The sequence below is a fragment of the Rhinolophus ferrumequinum genome, chromosome 26, assembly GCF_004115265.2.
Source record: "Rhinolophus ferrumequinum isolate MPI-CBG mRhiFer1 chromosome 26, mRhiFer1_v1.p, whole genome shotgun sequence".
NCBI classification, from domain to species: Eukaryota; Metazoa; Chordata; class Mammalia; order Chiroptera; family Rhinolophidae; genus Rhinolophus; species Rhinolophus ferrumequinum.
In genome coordinates this window covers 7,452,296-7,473,627 of record NC_046309.1, presented here as the reverse complement: position 1 = coordinate 7,473,627, position 21,332 = coordinate 7,452,296, and the positions used below count along the sequence as shown (strand labels likewise).

General features: G+C 40.7%; 1 protein-coding gene across 6 annotated transcripts in view; it reads right to left on the bottom strand.

Moving 5' to 3' along the window:
* The window catches only part of TCAF1 (TRPM8 channel associated factor 1), a 46,578-nt gene that overhangs the window by 14,467 nt on the left and 10,779 nt on the right, over window positions 1–21,332 (bottom strand). For 3 of the 6 annotated variants that reach the window (XM_033099275.1, XM_033099273.1, XM_033099270.1), the window contains exons 1-2: window positions 17,852–17,977; window positions 10,540–11,173 (exon numbers count right to left, since the gene is read on the bottom strand). In XM_033099275.1, coding sequence (XP_032955166.1) covers window positions 10,540–11,159 — 620 coding nt within the window. In that variant the 5' untranslated portion in view covers window positions 11,160–11,173; window positions 17,852–17,977. Of the gene's footprint in view, window positions 1–10,539; window positions 11,174–17,851; window positions 17,978–19,997; window positions 20,143–21,332 lie in introns of those variants that run through there. The other 3 variants (XM_033099274.1, XM_033099271.1, XM_033099272.1) reach the window with 2 other exon arrangements.

Sequence of the window (21,332 nt, the reverse complement as noted above, 5' to 3'; positions counted from 1 at the left end):
CTTCATTTGGGATTGCATTGAATCTACTTGTCATTTGGGGAAAAACTGACATCTTAAAAATATTGAGTGTTTTGATCCATCAACATGGTGTGTTTCTCCAATTCTCTAGGTTTTATTTAATCTCTCTCAGTAATGTTTTGTAGTTTTCGGCATAGAGGTCTTGTAACATGTTTTGTTAAACTTATCTGCTAGTATTTAATGATTTTGGGTCCTATTTATTATAGTAGGTTTTTGGACATTAACAATTTTTTTTACATAGATGATCATGTTTTCTGCAAATAAACATAGGTTTACTTCTTAACTTTTAATCTCTATGCCCTCTTTTATTTGGCTTATTGCCCTGGCTAGGACCTTTAGTGCAATGTTGAATAAAAGCAATGAGAGCAGGTATTCTTTTTGCCTGGTTCTTAATTTTGGGTATTTCACCATTAAGTATGTGCTTACTTACAGGTTCTTCAAAGATGACTCTTATCACATTGAGGAAGTTCCTTTTTATTTCTAGTTTGCTGAAATTTTATCATGATTGGGTATTGAATTTTGCCAATTTTTTTTTTGTGTGTGTGTGGGCATGTTTTGAATTACATGGTTTTCTCATGCATTCTGTTAATATGGTGAATTTATTTGATACTTGAATGTTAAAGCTGCCATGCTTTCCTAACATAAATCCTACTTGGTCATGAGGTATTATCCTTGTTATATATTGCTATATTTTATTTACAATATTTTAATAAGAATTTTTGCGTCTTTGTTCATGAGGGATATTGTTCTGTAGTTTTCTTGTCTTTCTTGTCTTTCTTTCTCTGTCCTTCTTGTCTTTCTCTGGTTCTGGTACCAGAAAAATACTGGTTTAATAAATCAAGTTGCAAAAATTTTCCTCCTCTCCTATTTTCTGGAAGAGTTCATATAGGGTTAGTATTATTTGTTCCTTGAGTGTTAGATAAAATTCATCAGTGATGTTATTTGGGCCTGGAGGATTTTTTTTGTTTTGTTTTGTTTTATTTTGTGTGGGTTTTTTTTTTAGGTAGGTTTTTTTGCATTGTTGTTGATTTTAAATAAAATTTTTATTTTAAAATAAAAATATAAAAGTTGTCAAAATAGTACAGAGAGTTCCTATATATGCTTCACCCAGTTTCCCTAATGTTAACATGTTATATAATCATAGTACATTTGTTAAAACTAAGCAGTTAACATTGGTAAAATACTATTAACTAATCTCCAGACTTTATACAAATTTCACCAGTTTTCCCACTAATGTTTTCCAGAATGCAATCAGGCTACCACATCGCATTTAGTATTGAAATAATTTCAATTACAATTCAACTCATTTAACATATATTTTCTGTTTCTTCTTGTGCCAATTTTAGTAGTTTTTGTCTGTCAGGAAGATTATCCACTTTATATAAATTGTCAAATTTACTGGCATAAAATTGTTGTTCCCTTATTATTATTTTAATGTTTGTAGGATCTGTATTAATGTCCCTCATTCCATTCTTGGAATTTATAATTTGTGTTAGGTTTCTTATTGTCATAATCAGTATACCTAGAGATTTATCACTTTTTTTCTTTTTTGACTAACCAGCTCTTGGTTTTGTTGTTTTCTCTATTTCCTATTGCATTGATTTCTGCTCTCATCTTTATTATCTTCTTATTCCTTCCACATGTTTTGGGTTTAATTTGACTTTCCTTTTTTTAGCTTCTTGATGTGGAAACTTAGGCCATTATGTTTAAACTTTTCACTTTTCTAATAAAAACATTTAATTTCTCTTTAAGCACTGCTTGAACTGCATTCCACAAATTTTGACATGTTGTGTTTTCATTTATATTCAGTTCAAAATATTTTCTAATTTCTTGTGTAATTTCTTCTTTACTTATAGAGTATTTGTGGTTTTTAACTTACAAATATTTAGATATTCCTGATATGTTTGTTACTGATTTCCAATTTAACACCATTGCGATCCGATCAGAACATACTGTATGATTTCAATCCTTTTAATCTCATTGAGACATTTTATGGCCCAACATACAGTTTTGCTTCATGAGCTTCTCATGTGCACTTAAAGAGAATGTAGTCTGCCGTAAACTATTAGACATGCTAATAGTTTACACGTTCAAAAATTAAAATTAGATTAAAAAATATGTGGGAAAACTCACATTAAACAAAAATAGGACCAAATTAAAAAGAACAATCCAAATAATTTTTGAACAGAGTATTTAGCCTTGTTATGCTCCATGCAATATATTCTGAGAACATCAGAAAAACTACAAAAAAAAATCTTTATCTTAGTAAGTTTGCTGTTGGTAATAGCATGGGAATAGTAATCATGAAGTTATTTTGTGTGCACTGTAGGACTGAGCAAATGAGTACATATTGAAGTTGCTGGAAACCAATATTCTCACTATAAGAGAAGGAAGGTAGAAACATGGGATGAGTGAAGGAGAAGAAGAATCTTGTGGTTCTGGATTAAAATTAGGGCCTTATGATTAACAGATACATATGCCCTGATTCTGTCTTCGTAGGGGTCTGGAGAAGATGAGACTCCAACAGCAATGAGCACACCTAGAGCTTGGTTTCCAATACCATTCACCACTAAAAGGAACTAAGATTCCTTGAAGAAATCACGGAGTCCAGGTTTTGGACTGGAAAAGGACAAGGTAAGCCTGCAATTTCTTGTTGTGCCAGAAATGAAGTATTAAAAACTGATGGTATGTCAAAAGACTCAGGAGTCAGCTCAGTGGGGCTTTTATTTGCTAAATTTGGGACCATTGGACCGTCAAAAAAATACCAACTATAAATGAATTATATAACACATTTGATTTTTGTTCTGTCTTTTAAAAAAGGTCTATGTGTACAGAGTGATATTAAGACAAACAAAATTTGAAAACAATCACAAAACCAGCAATAAATGTTGTGAAGGTGGGGAGGGAAAGCTTCTCTTAACAGAAGGATGTAGCCAATTCTGGGAGAAACCTAAACTCCGCTGGGGTATGTCCTAGAGTGTCAGGTTGCTATGGAAGCACAGAGGAGAGCATCTATATTAGAATAGGAGGTGGGGGGGCAGTTTCTGGAGGAGGTGATGCTTGACATGAATCTTTAAGAAAGGAGCACAGGAACTACCTAAGTGGTAGAAGTAACCATTTTTGTAAATATTGACTGTGACACATCATCAAGATCATAAAACCACTGAGTGAAGGGTTGTTGCTGGACAGGATATGAATAGTCTCAAATTGTCACACCGTATATTAAATTAGTTTGAAAGGGGAAAAGGCACGATTACAAATAGGAAAATCTGGCAAACTCCAATTTAACTAAATGACCAATTCAAACATTGCCAATAACAGACAAACTGATTTCATGTCCTCCCAATTTGATACATTGTGATGAATACAATGTCACGTATGCAGTATTCTTGCCAAAAATGTTTGAAAGGAGTATAATCACGAGGAAACAATTAGACAAATCCAAACTCAAGGGTATTCCATAAAACAACTGGGCTGGATGCTTCAAAAATGCTAATGTCCCTACAGGTAAAAGCTGGGAACTATTTTGGTTGAATCCTATATATTTTTAAAAAACATTGTTAGGACAATTGGAGATATCTGAATATGGACATTAGATAATAGTATTGTGTCAATACAACATTGTTTGAGTGAGGTAACTGTGTCGTGGTTGTGTGGGAGAATGGCCTTGTCTTTAGGAGATACATGATGAAGTATTTAGGTGTGAAGTGTCATGATGTCTATAGGTTACTCGTTAATGGTTAGGCAAAATAGTCTGTCTTTGTGTGTTTATATGGTACATGCGACAAAACCTAACCACCTGGTGAACCGAGGGGAGGGGCATGGTTATCTTTATGTTATTATTGCAACCTTCCCATAAGCATGAAAAATTCTTAATGAAGAGCTGGGAAAAAAATTAAAGATACCTTTGAAAGAACAGAAAAACTATCTGTAATTTCAGAACAGTGAGAAGGGGAAAAGAAACAACCAATTGAGCAAAACATTTAAAAAGAAGCAACAGGAAAGTGTAACAGAAAACACTGAGCAAGATGATAGTAACTAGAACACACATCAGTTTTCTCAGTTATGTGAGTTTTGCCTTTGTGACAGAGGATCTCTTTTAGGAAATCAGATTGATGCTACGAGATAAATCTGTTTTAAAAGTCGAATCTTTTTAAAAGGGATCAACGACAACAGCAAAAATAAAATAAAATAGGAATAATTACAATATTAGACAAAATAGAGTTCAAGGTGAAATAGATTAGTTGCAAGAAAGGATATTTTATGCTGATAAACATGTACAAATCATAAAAAATTCATAACTTTTTAGAAATCCAAACTATAGCTTTGAAATATATAAAGTAAATGACAAATTCAGTTCCAAAATCTCAGTGGGGGTATGAAGCAATTGTTGTAGAGATCCCTTTTAGATCAAGTATATGAAAATTAAGTAATTCATAAAAAATATGACTAATCAAGTTGATCTAAGGGATAAGTATAAAGATATATACAAAATAGAGATACTTACAGAATGTTCTCAAAAAATGGTATTGTTATTGATATTTTATTGGTCAGAAAAAAATGCTATTTAAAAAATGTGTTAACAGTATTGTGCTTATATTTAAAAATGAGTGTTTATCTTTTAGAGATATACAATTTTATGGATACATAATGCAATGAAAGGGACTTGCTTCAAAACAAACTGGAAGGAGGAGAGAATGGGTGGGATATAGAGTTGATACCAGTTAGCCAGGAGTTGCTAACTGTGGCACCTGGGTGATGGCTACATGCATGTTCGTTGTTCTGTGTTCTAGTTTCATACATGTTTGAAGATTTCCAAAATGTTTCTAACAGAAAACTGCCAAGTATTTAAAATAAATAGGTGTATATCAAGCCTATGGCTTTTAGTGAAAACATATTCATTGTATCGTGATTTATAAGAGAAAAATTAGAAAATAACCTTAATGTGCACTAATAGATGAATGGTTAGATGACTTATAGAACCATTCAGCTGTGAAACGCTACATGGCCATTCCAAAGGGTGACGCACACCTTTTTTCATGCATATGGAAAAATGTCCAAGATATATTCAGTGAGAAATCAAGTTGCAGATCTGTCTGTCTCCCTTTCTACTGTTTCAGCTCTCTCACCCCAACCCCAATACATACACAAGAAAGTAAAGTCAGAAAAGACACAGTCTAAACTGTTAGAGAAGAATGGAATTAGCAGGAGGCAGAGGGAGCCTCCGGTGGGGGATGAAGCTCTTTCACTTTCTACTTTGTATACTTCTGGATTATTTCATTTTTTTTTCTCTACAAAGTGTGTATTTTGAAGTTGAAGAAAGGAGTGTTCATCAAAAGATGAGATGTAGCAATTTCTCTTCTATGATGGCACATCATCCCACTTGCATTCACTCTCTAAAAACTTCTAGTTTATTTTGTGAGAAGCAGTTAATACAATTTTACTATACATGGCTAAGAATGTAGTAAGAGGCAGAGTACGAGTTAGGAAAGGACACTTGCTCTAGTACACCAGCCATGATCCTAAAGGTAAGATCTATAGTTAGCATTTTATGTCTTCCTAACATGTAACTAACTGGCAGTGACCTCCATGGATTTGTGGATCCTTGTTATAAAGAAGCTTATTAATATCTGCTCAGATATTTTTATTTTCCAAACTACATGAGGAATCATACTAATGTTTCTTTTCAGTAATTGGGCAGTTTTCTTGTTTCATTTGAGCTAATTTCAAGTAGGCACTAAACTTTCAAAATTCTGAAATCTTAATAATCTGGAATTTAAAAAAGACCCGTTTGTGTATAACATCCCTTCAGCATTTTTCAAGACGAAGGGGATATATCACATCTATTTATAATGTTTGTCAATTCAGGTTTAACAGGGGTGTTGTCAGGCTAAAGTGTTTGGAGCATTTGGATATTTTAGAGCATGACCACTGGTACACCAGTCTTTTCTATGCATTTTTGATGACTTTGAGCAAAAAGGCATCACTGAAGACTGTCAATGGAGTAAAAGCTAAAATAGGGACAAGGACCTTCTACTCCAACACTTTTCACCTAAAGGGAAAAAGAGAGGTGAAAGGACATGCCAAGGTCACACTGCACAGTTATAGGGGGTAGACCCTGGGTTCCATGTTCTACTGAAACATGTTAGCACAGCCCTCTTCCTACAACAGTTATTTGTTTTTTGCGATTTCTCCCAGGTCTGGTGATTGCAGATGTTTCTGGGTCCTAAGTCCCAGATCTTTGGAAATCATTCTCTTGAAGTAAGAAATACTGTCTATTTCTTAGAATATAGAATGTACTCATATAGAATGCTGGCTAAACGACGATGAATGAACAAACATAGAGTTAGAATTTTAACAGAAGCTTGAGATTTGGGTTAAAATGAGACAAGGGCCTTCTTATCCTAAAGACAGAGTAGATAAGCTCTCTTGGTTGATTTTCCTAAAACAAACCTTGCTTGTTAAGTGATATATTTAATCTGCATCAAATCTTTTACTGATAGCGCCAATTCAGTCTCTAGGACTTGTTTTGTTAAATGTCTAAAGAGGGTAAAATGTCAGTTGGTGTCATTTGATTATAATGATGCTCTCGGTTTGGTGGAGGAACTAGGAAAACATCAGTTAAAATGTTAATACCTTATACAACTGGAACATACATGATTGAGAACAAAGCAGTAGAATGACAGATGCTAGGTCATTTTCAATGGTTGGGAGTGATTTATTCATGACATCATACGCTTACATACCATAGCGTGAAGACCGGATGTCAAAATAATTGAAGTGTTTTAGGTACTCTTAAGTATGTTTCTTCATTTATTCCTCACAACCACCGAGAAAGGCGTCCTTACTCAACCAGTTTTAGAAATGAGGCTTAGAGTGGTTGCTATGGCCCAGGGTTTTAGAGCAAGCCCGACTTACTAAACTTACTAAAGTCTCAAGTCTGCCTTCCCTAAAGTCTGTGCTTTTTCCGGGATATATGAGATCTTTTACTAGAATCCAGAGTCCTGCAATGGGGCTGTGAGTAGTTTATGACAGTAGGCCCAGGATTTGTCCATATGAAATAGTTAATGGAAAGAAGGTGGGATCAGTTCTATACATAAAGTACAACAGCCACTGCCCTTCAGAGCTGGAGGGGCCACTGAGGAGAAAGCTGATGGGAGAGGACGAGTCACTGCTCAGGGAACAGACGACAAGTGGCTTTGGACATGGAGGCTAGTGTTCTGAACGCAGATCATGATACTTTCCGGGTGGGAAGGTAGGGCCACGTCTACAAGGCTTGTGTCCTGATATCTGTGGGTATTCTCACCGGGCTAAAAGTTGATCACCTGGTTTTATTTACTTGCGGTTTTATTTTGCCGATCATAAGTGTAGTATCTTCTTCTGATAAAAATTTGATTCATCTTTAAGACCAGTGGATACTCTTTTAGAAGGTTAAGAGGATCCCAAGATCGTGTTCAGAGTTTAATATAGTAAGAAATGTGCAAGTAATTAGATGAAAGGTTAAAGGTTAATTCACACTCATGTTTAAATGAGGGTTTAAAAATAAATAACAGGACACTTTGGCAGAGTAACTAAATCCATAGGGGCTTTCAATCTAAACCTCACTCTGTCTGTGATGGAAATAAGCTTCCTTCTTGAATTCTAATAGAAGCATTTTGATGTCTTGTATTGTCTAATATTTCTAAAATGCTTTGAAGTTATTTTGTACAGTATTACATATTCCAACAGGAAGAGAGAAAGATCCGAAAGCTCAACGGTAGGCAAGGATTCAATAAATTGGGCACACACACGGCATTTGCATAAAGTGAATCAAATATAATTACATAGGATGAAGAATGGTTATCAGCAGAATTCAAAATAGCATGTATACTAAGATGATGCCAATGCATCATTAGGAATGAGTGCGGAAAATAATATGCAAAGATGAAAAGAGTTGGATTGTGGATGTAGGGTTTAATTTTAGTTTTTAAAAATGAAACTAAAAAAATATAAGAGATACAGCAACATATAAAAAGTCGTTTAAAAGAGTATCCCATGAAGAATAATTCAAAAGTATTGGCAATGCCATACACATACACACACATATATACATACATACCATATATTATACATAATACCATACACACATACGTACAACATAATATGTATGTATATATATTATATTGTATGTATGTATATATGTGTGTGTGTATATATATATATCCACGACACACACATATACACATATATATATGTGTATGTATGTCAGAGATATTAGAAAGGAAAGGGAGAAAAATAAATTATTACAGAATTTTGTTTTATATTTTCCGTTTAGAAAATAAAAAGTGTTTGTGTGTTATACAGATGTACATCTTTAATGTGACTTTTGAATATTTTTCTTGTCTTTTAATGTTGTTGCATGGGAAGTGAGGTAATGAAATATATGCCTTATTAACAAAATTTGATAGAAAATTTGGAAAATAAAAGTTTAGAAGTAAAAATCATCTACCATTATTCCACATTCCAGAGATCTATCCATTAATGATATTTTGGCCTTTTTCTAATGTAATATTTTCTATACATAACTATTTTTTGAGCAAAATTGGGAACATTGAACAAGAGGTTAGTATTCTCCTTTATTTCGTTTAATAGTGACCCCCAAAAGATTTTTTCCCACGTCCTTAAATATTCTTAGAAACATAATATTTTTATTGGTTGGTTAATAATTCTGTAATTTATTTAACCATCCTACTCTTCCCTAGTATAAATAACGCTGGATTGCATATCCTTATACATGAGTCTGATTATAACCTGATTATCTCTTTATTTTTAAAAATTCTATGAAAAGAACCTATTTTTAAAGGTTTAATTTACATAAAAGTTTAATTTACATAAAGAAAAGTTAACTCGATTTAGGCATACAATTAATGAATTTTGACAAATATATATAGTTTTTCTCCCACAACACCAGGTGGGAGAAAAATAGCTCAACGTTTACCTTTCAGTATTGTGTACTTGAGAGCTAATATTAAGAAAACTATAGAGTAAGAAGAAAAGGTTTTTGTTTTCTATTTTTCCATATTAATCTCAACCTATGCATTTGATCAGTATTTCCTCTCTCTCTCTCTCTGTCTCTCAGACACACACACACACACACACCCTCTTGCACCTTTTACTATTTTCTTACTTCATCTCAGCCAATTAGCTCAGGAAAATCACTATTGGCATCTTCAATCCACCCACAAGTCAAAAAGTTATCCAGCTAACATGAGAGTAATGCTACGATATACCTCCCTGTATAAACAGAGAGTCAAGAGTTGTGATGCAGTCTTACCGAGTAAATAATCAATACTAATAACCCATATTCTCCACAATGGATTCTATATTCTTCCCTTATTAAGTCTTTGGTAGAGAAAAACATCTTTGAAGGCAACTAAGGGGGATTAGGATGTTAAGAAATAGAATTACGGCCAAGTCTTACCTTCCTATTCCTTGGGATGAAGATCATTGATAAACTGAAGTTTGATCAGCTTGATCAATCACTATGCCTCTGAATAGCCGTGTTTCTCCTCATTGCACATGTGAGAATGGAGCTGTGGGTGTTCCAGGAGTTCCATGCCAAGGAGAGGCCACCAGTCATTCCCTATGCCTCTCTACTATCCCTGGTGTGCACACCTCCCCCAATCCTACCTTACTCTGCTTCCATTGGTCAGAAATACCACCGCTCTTTGCTCCAAGGATGCTGAGAGTTTTCATGTACAATATAAGGTGTGGCCTGTGGTACTTTTTCTACTCCTGGGACTTCCAGCTTCTAATCTCTCTCATTCATCCATCCAATAAATGTTTACTGAGCACCTACTTACCTGCTCTACGTTCAGCACTGTATGAGGTGCAGGAGCTCAATGCGAATAGAACAGCTGGGCAGTGCTCTGAGACTTTCAGTGTCGCTGTCTCTGCATCCATCACCTGCCTCCTTCATTCTCCACCATCGGGTCGTTTGCCCCCCAAGATGAAAGCTGCTCCTAACTCCTCCTAGATTTCGCATAGATAACTTGTGCATAGAAAAGAGGTTTTCTGCTATTTCAGCTTCTGAAGGCTCTAGTTCTTACTGCCATCCTAATCCCATCTAGCTGGACATTTCAAAATCTTTCCCAGGGCTCTCTAGACTTTGTCTTATGGGGTCCCTCATGGTTGTTTCTCTTTCCCTCACATTTCAGTTGCAAGCAACCTTCTCAGGCAAACCTTCCTGGATTAGTCATGCCAACTGTGGGATTCAGCAATGTATTTCAGTAAGCTAGACTCTGAGGGCATAACGATCACTAAGTTTGTCCCCTCAAAACTAAGTGACCTGGTCTGAGAAGGCAGCAGCAACAGAGACCCTGCCCCACCTGTACTTCAGGTTGTTTTAAAACTCTGGGTGATTTACGTGAATCCATATCTGAGTGCCAAATTCTCTTCTGTTAGCCTGGGAGTAACCTGAAGAGAAGAACGGTGTCAGCTTTTGAACCTGGGACCAACTCCCCGTTGGGGTAATGCACTCACCTAACTAAGACTGGAATCTTGGGCATCTTCTTAGACACTTTAAAGAAACTAGTGTCTCCTTTGTTGTCAGTGAAGTACACGCCGGCCACGCTGGTCACGAGGTTCCCAGGGAACGTGAACAGAACCCTTTCGTCATCGCCCTGGTTGGCCCAGTCCCAGGCTTGGCCTCCAATGAGCAGGCCCCCTCCGCGTTTCATAAACTTGACCAACTTTTCAGTCAGGGTTTCGTTGTAGGCATCGATACAGTAAACCCCCAGGGAGTCTTTCACTTCGGGCTCAATCTTCGCCTCCACCCCAGAGCCCTCGAGGATTTTGGCCAGAGGTGCCAGGGATGGGTGTACACCAATGGGAGCCCCAGGGGAAGAGCAAAGCCAACCCACTGCATTAAGGAGAAAGGGAGTGAGCTGGGCTTCCACCAAATAGTCCTCATGGGACAGCACCACCAGGCGGCCTCGGCCATAGGAGGACGCAGCAATGAGGACCTGGCCCATGTCATTCACCATCACTGGGAAGGAGGCCTCTCCAATAAGAAGGAGTTCACAGGGGATGGCATCTTCGGGGACATCCCAGCTTGTCACTCCGTTCATAAGGGCCTCGAAGGCAGCAGAGGGAGTTGCCATGGCTGGATTGACTTCTGCAAAGAGGAAAGCAAAGACTCAGCTTGGTGAAGAATGGCTCAAACGAATAAACAAACAGACAAACAAACAAACAAACAAACAAGCCAAGTAGTTCATTCCTCCGCTAGCTGGTGTGATTCTTCACATAACTCAGATGAGACTGACATTGTGAAAGGACTCACCAGGGGTGGCAGTGTCTCCAATCCAGGAGACACCCTGTCCTCTTAAACTCTCCTGGTCAAGCTGAAAGGGCTCGATGCTTTCCCATCACCGAAGGAAACAAAGAGAAGTGAAGAATGGGGGCAGAATTGTGTCCCCAAAGAGATATGCTTCAGTCCTAACCCCCGTGACTGTGACCGTTTTTGGAAGTAGGGTCTTTGCGGATGTCATCAAATTAAAATGAGGTCATACTGGATTTGAGGGCGCCCTAACCGAATGACCGGTGTCCTTATAGGAAGAGGAAATTTGGACACAGACACAGATACCTGGAGGAGAATGCCATGAGAAGATGGAGGCAGAGACTAGAGAAATGTGTCTACAAGCCAAGGAACGCCAAAGATTGCTGGCAAACCCAGGAGCTAGGAGAGAAGCCTGGAGCGGATTCTCCTTCAGAACTTCCAGAAAGAACCAATCTTGCCAACACCTACATTTCAAACTTCGGTGCCTCTAGAACTGTGAGAGCATAAAATTCTGTTGTTTTGAGCCACTGAGTTTGTGGTAATTCGTTACGGCAGCCCCTGGAAAGTACCACAGTGGTGCAACATGCCGTTCCCTCAGCCCCACTTTACCCCACCCACTCAGCTCACACATTGATCTTATTAATCCCAGCTTGGGGAACCAGAATTCCAGTCTGAAAAGTCTGGGTCTTCAGAGAAGGATTTTTGGTCATAGTCATAAGTTATTAGGTAAGAGGAAAGCTGAAGCCCTCTGTGGCTTGAATCCAGGTCTCAAAGGCAGAAGGTAAGTTATGAAATTATGGCAGATTCTTCCTTGCACCTGAACACAGTGGAGAAAGGATTTGTATTCACAGAAATCCTCTGCTCCTTCACCACAAGCTCCCCACTTACGGATGCTCTATAGTCTGACCTCTGCTATATGCACTTTACTGAAACAGCTCCCCCACGGACAGATGTGTTTTCATACTTGGGACATCCAGGGCTTGCCATCCTCACCGACCACTCCACTCGGTGGCTCTGGGCAATGCTTTGCTCCTGGTCCCTGAGCCTCTCACTACCTCTAGCCTTATGGCCCGAGCCAACGTCATCATGGGTCACCTCTTGAGCCATGTACTTCCTAGCCTTCCCTTACCTCTTCTGAAAATCCTTGTGTTTCTACCTTTGGCCCTTTAACCTCTTTTCTATTTCCTTGTGCTCACTCTCAAGGTCAGATGGCAAAGCGATTACTCTCGGCTCTGGGGTTAGGCTGTCTGGGTCTGAATCTCAGCTTTGCTGTTACCGACTGTGAGATTGGGTAACCCATCTCAGATTTAGTTTCCTCATTTATTAAGTTAGGATGACAGTATCTGCCACGTAAGGCTGTTCTGAGGATTACATTTATTATATATATGTATATGCGTGTATATATATATATATATATATATATATATATGCATATACACACACATACATATACATACATATGTGTATTTGCTTATAATTATTTGCTTAAGAGTAAAATATTTAAGTATGCGTAATAGAGAATTCTTATAAAGTAAACGAAAAACCTAACCCAATGTTAGATTTTACAAACACTGGATTAAACATTTACTGGTTCTGATTTCATAGTTTTCGTAGTGTACAGCCAATATGTACGTTAATACCGATTATTAATATGTTTAGTTCTCAGGTATTTCTAGTGCCCTTGGAAAAGTCCTTGGCATAGGTACCATGCCTTCTCAAGGCCACAGATGAAAAGGCCCTGATGTAACGAATAAACTCCAAGCCCCACTGAAAGAGCACACTCTCCAATTGGTAGCAGTCTCTAAAACTAAAGACTGACATTTATCCTTTTCCTTCCAAACTAGCTCCTCATAGGGAAACTACAAAAGCTGGATGTCCCTACTTGTTAAAGAGGGTCGCCTACACCTCAGAAAACTACTACTGAGAAGATACAACCCAACACAATTGGTTACTAAGAGCTTGTCCCTTGCCTGCTTCTCCTGGTGTCCACAAATAACCAGGACAGCAAACTATACAGTCACAATTGTGTCCCTTCTCCCTCCTGCTCCATATCCAGCTGGCCCCAAGTCCTGTTAATGTTGTTGTTCGAGGTTTCCAATCACACTGCCATTAACCTAGTTCAGTAGCTCATTTCTTGACTACACTGATCCAGTTTCTCAGTCACCACTATCTCTTCTCGCCTCTATTCTTCTAAAGCCACCAATGGTGGTGTTATTTCCTAGAAGCGAGCCCTAGACATCACCTTGGCCCACAGGGGAGAACCTGAGAGCTCGGCTTGGGGTGGGAGACCTTCAGAACTGTCTGCTTCTTACTTTTCCAGCTGTATCTCCTGCCACCCAACCTCCCTGCAGCTCCTGGAACACTTGGCATCCCTGGACATGCCCTGCTTTCACTCCGGATTCTCTTCCCATTCTCTTTCCTTCCTGCTCCCTCTCCCACATCTTTCTAGTTATTGAAATTCTATCCTTCTCAGAGAAGATATTCACAGAAGAGGACGTTTAAATGGCTGATTGGTTTATGAAAATATGCTCAATCGCACTAATGAGGCAAATGAAAGTATAATGTATGTTGCCCATAACATTGTCAAAAAAAGAAGGTGGTGAGGAAGAAGAAAGAGGAAAAGGAGGAGGAGGAGGAAGAGGTGAAGAAGACAAAGGCAGCTAACAATGTCCACTGTTCAAAAAGGCTTTGGGGACATGATCACATCTGCGAGAAGGACTGAGAACCTGACAGCCATCTGACAGTGGCAACTCAGCGATCCTTCTTCTAATAAGCTTTCTCACAGAAATGAGAGCAGCAGTATGAAAGACACACATACAAGGATGCTTACTGCCACACAAATGACAGATGGAGAAGGATAAATGACCACCTGGAAACGGAGATAGATAAATGACAAGGAATGTTTCCTAGAACCATTTTTTACTCCTGTGGGTACAGGATCTGTAATCCAAAGGTACACCCATTATCCACATATCCTGCCCCCGTAACCCACTGTACCCAACATAAAACCCTGGGGCACAGCCCCAGCCAGCCACCCATACACACCCTGGAAAGAACTGCCCATCGGACCCCTTCTCTTTGGGCCTATGTCACCGCTGGTGTTAGTACTCCAAACACACCCAGAGCCGGGAACTCACATGTTTGTCTCTCTAGTTGTACTCTGAGCTAGCTCATGAGAGAAGGAATATCTGTCAAGTGACAAAGGGCAGGTGACTTGGAGATTTGAAAAGTAGGGAACCAGGGAGAAAGGAGGGTTTTTCCTGATGGGTCCCCTCTTCTATCTTTCCTCTGGGCCACACTGGTGGCCCAAAGTGAGTGGGGTTTGGCTGGGAACGCCTGAGCTCCCCTTTTCTCTGCCAGTTGCTCCCTTTCTTGCACTGTGAGTGCAGCTGTCGTGTCAGCCTTCGTCTGATACCAATGCTGTGTACGTGTCAAGATATTTGAGAGGGAGAATGTTTGAGTCAAGTATGATAATCGGCATTGTAGGACATCACAGAGCTATGACAAAGGATGCTTTAAACCTATTTTGCCTCTACCTAGAAGAATGGTCTAGATATATCTAAAGTGAAAATTTCAAATCACTATAATCTGTAGGACACAAACCCATTTTTGTATGGGTGAAGATGATAAGGGCAGCAGGACTAGTAATTTCAATAGTAGTCATGACAATACAGTACTTACCAGCTTCCGGGCATTATTTTAAGTGCTTTACATAAATCATTTCATCCTGACAATAAGCCGATAAGGTCTGTACTGCCACCCTCCCCATCTTATAGGTGGGCAGAAATACACAGACAAAACAAAAAACCTGATGGCTAGAGAATTTGTTACTTGTTCAAGACCACATAGGTGGTAGTGGCAGATCCAGCATTCAACCCCAGGACATCTAGTCCTGGAGTCCATGTTCTTAAGTGCCAGGAATAGATAAGCCTGTAAAGTGCCAGGATCTTGTATATATAGCAAATCCATGGAGGCCACATTTCAACATGCTAACATTGATGCGTAAGGAAGGGAAGAGGTGAACAGTATTCTTTCTCTCTATATGTCTGCATCCTTTCAATTGTTATTAGTACAATTAAAAATAGCACACGCAATTCAATCAAGTCAACACACAGTCAATGCCTGAGTATGTAAGTGATTCGACTGATCAGGTGTCATTCCTCCTGAATGATCCTGTCTCGTTCCTCCTAAAATGTCTTCCTTCCCAATTGGTTGTGCATTTGCCCATCAATAGGTTGAACTTTGCAGCTAGTTCTGTTCCCACTGTAACCAGCTATGGGTGACTCTGACACTTAACGGTTTTTGTGTTTTAATTATTATGAGTTTTCAAGTGTACAGAACAACATAATGATTAGACATTTACCCCTCTCACAAAGCGATCACCCCAACAAGTCTACTACCCCTCTGACATTGTACACAGCTGTTATAGTACTATTGACTATATTCTGTTCCCTATTGGGTACTTTACACCCCATGATGATATATATATATAAATTTTAGTTGACAGACACTTGACTTTTGAACCAAATGCTTCCTCTTTGTGCCTGAATCCACGTTTGCCCTCCTAGCTTCGTGAGCTCAGTCAGACACAGCCTGGAGAAATCCCTCTTATTTCTCTCCCGAAGTTCTTCATCTTTGGTTCTCCTTCCATGGGTCTTGCTTTCTCTCCCCGAGGTCCACCAACTTTCTGGAACACAAGGCCCCTCTAAAGCCGAAGGTACCCTAGGCACAACCTGCAACTCAGGAAGAGAGCTTTACAAATCCCCTACCCCAGCCACCAAGTGGCACCATGTCACCTAACCAGGGGTTTCCCTTTCAGATGTATATGAAAGGGAAGGAGGGCAGTGGGCCTGTCTTGCACATTGCACCACATCCTGCATTATGGTTTGCTTTCAAATCCCAAAGTAGGGTAAGTGCCTGAGGTCAGAGGAACAAGTTTTGTTTTTTTTTGGATTTCCCAGGAGCATGAACAGATACTCTGGATGGATGATTCAATGATGGATACAGGTGTGGGTGTAAGAGCCAACCTAGGATGTATTCTTGACTACCTTGGCCTTGAAAAAGGACTATCACAGCCATCCAATTCTGTAGGTCTTCTCTTCTTCATGCCATCTTCTTCCATGAACTCTGTTTCTTTTTCCTTACATGTCCGATACCTTTTCCAATATCCATCAACTTCTCCTAAGCCAGAATTAGGGCGGGTTCAACTCCTTTTGCATTCTGTCTGAGATGTTCCCAGCTCAATCTTAGTTGATTTTCACTTAAAAATGGTTTAATTCACACATGTAAAAGAATATGTAATGCGCGTGGAAGGATATAAATGGTAAAATAATAATAAGACAATTTAAAAAAATTAAACAGACTCCTACATACCAACCACCCAGCTTAAAAAAGAGACCATTGCTATTATCTTTGAAGGTCGTTTGTAGCTCTCCCCAATCAATCCCTCCCCCACTCCCCCAAAAACGTCAGCATGATTCAGAACTTTGCGTTTTCTATTCTGATCCTACTACACTCCCTGCTTAATTCATCAGTTCTCCTGTGGCTGTCTTTCTCCCACTCATCTTTGCACACTTCTCACTGCGTAACTCCCAGGAGAAGAGCAAAATGGAGGACCACTAGCCCAGGAGTGAGAAGACCTGTTTTGTTTTTCTTAAAAAATCCCGGTGCTGCCTCCTCACAGCTAGCTGTGGATCCCCCTGCCTCAGAGGGCGTTCTATAAATGGACAGTGTTGGAGACAGAAAGGACGTTCCACCTTCTGGTGTGGGATCCCTCTCCCCGCTTTCCTCTCCCAGACCCTCACCCAGGCAAGACTTTCCTCTCCAGGCCCAGGGCCAGTCCACAAAGAGCAAGTCGGTGACGTCAGAGGAGGAGTGAAGGGGGGCGGAGATAGTGGAGTTGGGCGCAGCAGGGGGAGGAGGGGAGCATAGCGGAAAAGCTGGGGTTGGCAGGCAAGTCTCCTGGCCGCTGGCACAGGGTCTGGGATGGGCCACTGGCCCCTCTTCCACACACATCAGTCTCCAGGGGCCACTGCAAGTGGACGAGGGATCTCGGTCCCAGAAACTGTGTTTGCACAGATCAAAGGGCAGTAGGACAGAAGTGATGCTCGGTCACCAGCCACCTGTGTGACTCTGAGCCAGCCCTGTCTCCTCCCTGAGTCACGCTATTCTCATCCGCTAAAACTGCGGATTAGATGCTGTTCCTCTAGGTCAGGTCTGAGCGTAACTCGACGACACAAAGCAGGCAAACAAACATCAGATGTCAGAGCCCTGCGGCAGGCGCGACGCAGAGCCTGAGAGCGCAGAACAGTCACTAACAGGACCGCGACACTAACAGGGAGGGATTCTATCCCCGGTTTGGGCACCCCCAGCCCTGCGGAGCCAGTTCCTGCAGGTCTGCCCGCGCCCCCCTCGACGTCCCCTCGGCCTGCGGCACCGCCCTCCCCCAGACCCGGGGCCGATGCACCGCCACCAGCCCTTTTTCTGCCTGCGGAGCTTTCCGAGAGGGCCACTCACCTGGTTGCCTGCAACTGACAAGGGGGCAGCTGGAGGGAGCAGGGCTGCGTGCAGAATGGACGCACAGTCTGGCAGAGAAGCGGCTTCCCTGCAAGCAGCACCCCGAGACGAGCGAGGAATGGGGAGAGGAGGGAGACGAGCGAGGAGCCAGGAGAGAAGGAGCAGGAGAGGAGGGTTCCTGAGCAGTCTCCTCCCCCCCACTTCCTCCCGGGCGGGATCGAGCCGAGGAGGCGGCGCTTGGCAGGGGACAGCGCTTCTTTGTGTCGCCGGCCCTCTTGGCTTGGCACCGCGGCGGGCCCCCATCCTGGCAGAGGGGCTGGCCGTTTTATTAAAGACATAAAGTTCTCCCACTATTCACTAATATGGAAAAGGCTGAGCAAACGCTAGGACACATCCTGTGGAATATCATCCAATTCTTCTGAAGAGCTTAGCTCTCCATTCAGTTGTAGGAATGCACCTTATAAAAACTAGACGCTCTTGAATATGCTTTCATTTTTTTAAATAATAAAAAACAGCCCTGTGTATATTTGTAGTATGGTGGCTGAAGGGAAGGATACAGCTCTACCTGTGAATACTGTTGAACCTGAAGAACAGTCCAGGGCAACTTTTATAGAGGTCTACATTGTGTGCACTCTTCTAGATGTTATTCTTGTAAAAAAATAATATGTTTCAAATAAAGAATAGGTAGCTAAAATGTATTCTTCAAGGTACATTTCAAATCCTATTTCTTTTCTGAAGCCCTATCCAATTATTAGTTGACAGTCGTTCCTAACCCTCTGTGAATTGCAAGTTCCTACTGTGTGTGGTGATTTCACCTGGGTCACGTGCTAGTTCTCGTATGCGAAATGGGTAGTTCGATGGTTAGGAACCCAGACAGTCACCAGATGGCCTGGGCTCAGATCTCAGGGCTACTCTATATGGGCTGAGTGACTCTGAGCATGTTACTTAATTCCTCTTTGCCTCAGTTTTATTATCGGTAAAATGGGGATGATGAAATGAGTCCCTACATTACAGATTTATCGTAAGGTTTAAATCAGGTTAAGTGAATACTTGTAAAGTTCTTAGATCAATGTCTGGCAGAGAGTAAGACTGTATGCGTGCTTGTTAAGTACCATAAATATTCAGGTCGTCCTAAGAATCAATATTTCGTGTTTCAGGAAAATGCGTACCTTTCAATCCTGACTAGGGTTTTGGTTCAAACCCAAGTCATACTTCAACCCTCTTTCCTCAAATTGACTCATGTGAACAATAATCAATAGGGGGCTGGGGGTCGGTGAGCTCAGTGGCAGGGCTTACATAGAAGAAACACCAGGAACAGATATGAACCACCTGGATTCAGGATCCTGTCCCTTCAGGGACCACTTGAGTGACAACGAGTAGGTCCTTTCTCGCCTCCAGGGCTCAGTGTTCTCAGCTAATCAAGGACGGCTGCGGACGTGCTTGCTAAGTCCTTTTTCGGTATGAAATGCCAAGACTCATAGCACCATGAGTTAAAACCCCCAAATACTGAGTTTCATAAACAATTTTAAAATGCTAAACAAAAACGCATATATATTGCTTACATAAAAATAAAAAATTAAAAAACCCAAAAATATACACAGGAAGGATACCACCTGACTTACCTCTCAGGATGTGGGCATGAGATTTGGTGGGGAAAAGGTTTTAACTGTCAGGTTTTGTTTCTTAGGGACACACACACACACACACACGGGTGAAGCACAGGTGATAAAATGTCAGCATCTGATAAATCTGTTATATTATTTTCTGCAAGGATCTGTAGCTTTGAAATATGTCATCATGAAAAACGTTTTAAAAGGACAGGAATATACTAGACTCCTGATGGTTAGGTTCCTGGAGAAGAAATGCAGCACACAATAATTAAGAGACACAGCGGTAGAAAAACAGCAGAAACCAGACATGGAGAAAACGCAGGGAATCCTCTTTGAAAGACATCTAGACATCTGCGTCCTTTGGCCCAGTCGGTCTCAGGCCCCAAACCCGACCACTTCACCGCCCCGCAGGCGCCCCCTCTCCCGAGCTCCCCCAGACCCGGGCCCGGTCCCTCCCTCTCCCACCAGGGACTGTGGACTTGATTGGTGCGCCCGGCCTGGTCCGGTTTCAGAGACCATCATTAGATAAGACTCACCGGTTGTCCAGCAGTGTCCACACCCGGCTAATTCGGAAGGGTAAGGACTCCTCTGCAGAGATGTGACTAGAAGGGATAGACAGCCTGGGGACTTGAAAATTGGTGGCGACGGTGCTGGGAGATATGTGGGGGTAGGCGAGCTGTGGTGCAGAGGAGGCGCGGAGGCCGTCCTGGAAGCTGATTGGCGGTCACGGCGGGGGGGTGGAGCCACCTCTCCTCACCCCTCCCACGTCAGGCCCCGCTTTGTGTCAGTTTCTGTGGAAGATGCGGCCCCAAATCTACGATGGTGACACTGGGGCCCGCCGGGGGTGTGCAGTGGGGCAATTTGTTGAAAAATAAATCCCTGAGACTATTTACCAACAAGGGAGTGGTTGATAAATTATGACAGGTCTTTATGTAAAATAATATATAATGCAAATACTTATTAGAATAAGTAAAATCGCTACATATTTGCCATTAGTTAGGTTATGTTGATATTCATGTTTTTAATAAACATTTAACATGGTGGTAAAATGGAGAGTTTGCATTTTTGTATGAAAAACTTGAAAAATATTTTACATACGTATATAAACTCAAAAATTATGTGAAAAACATACGTCAAGCTATTCGGATCAGTTACGTCAGACAGGAAAGTATTTTTTTCTTCATACACCTCATTGAAGTTTAATATGTATTATGTAATAAGTTGAATAATATGTATTAAGTTTAATATGTAATATGTATTATTTTGTGATAACATAGATACATTTAATCAACTAAAAAGAGATAAAATATCCTTGTTCATACAGCTGGTAGTGACCACCACTCTATAAATATGAATTCTCCCTGTGTGTGGATTCATAAACTTTGTTCCTAGTTATAACTCATTTTAATCAAGTAAGAGTGGGATCTAGCGCTTGACTTTGAGCCAGGCCCTGGCTTTATGCCTGATGAGGTTCTATCTGGAATGGGTATCTGCTCATCTAGCTTTGTGAGTCAACTTTAGAGCCTGGGAGGAAACCTCTGGTTCCTTTTTATGGTTGTCCCCAATGCCCCCAAAGATTTGTGCGGCCTCTGTACATTCTCCTGTATCCCAGCCCATCAGCACTCTGGCCCCTGTTCTCTGGGTACCTATAAAGAGAAGGTGTCCCCAGACCAAACTGTCCCTGGGAAGAGACCATTAAAAAATCTTTTTCCTGGACCACAAAACAGTATCCAGTCTGGACCTCCCACAGGAATGTGGATTCCGTGATAAAGGGGATAGAGTGTCACATCCGGATTACTTCAGGGTTTCATTACAACTCCCCAAGCATAAGTCAAGTACTGTGTTTTATTTTTCTTTAGATTCTCCACTTC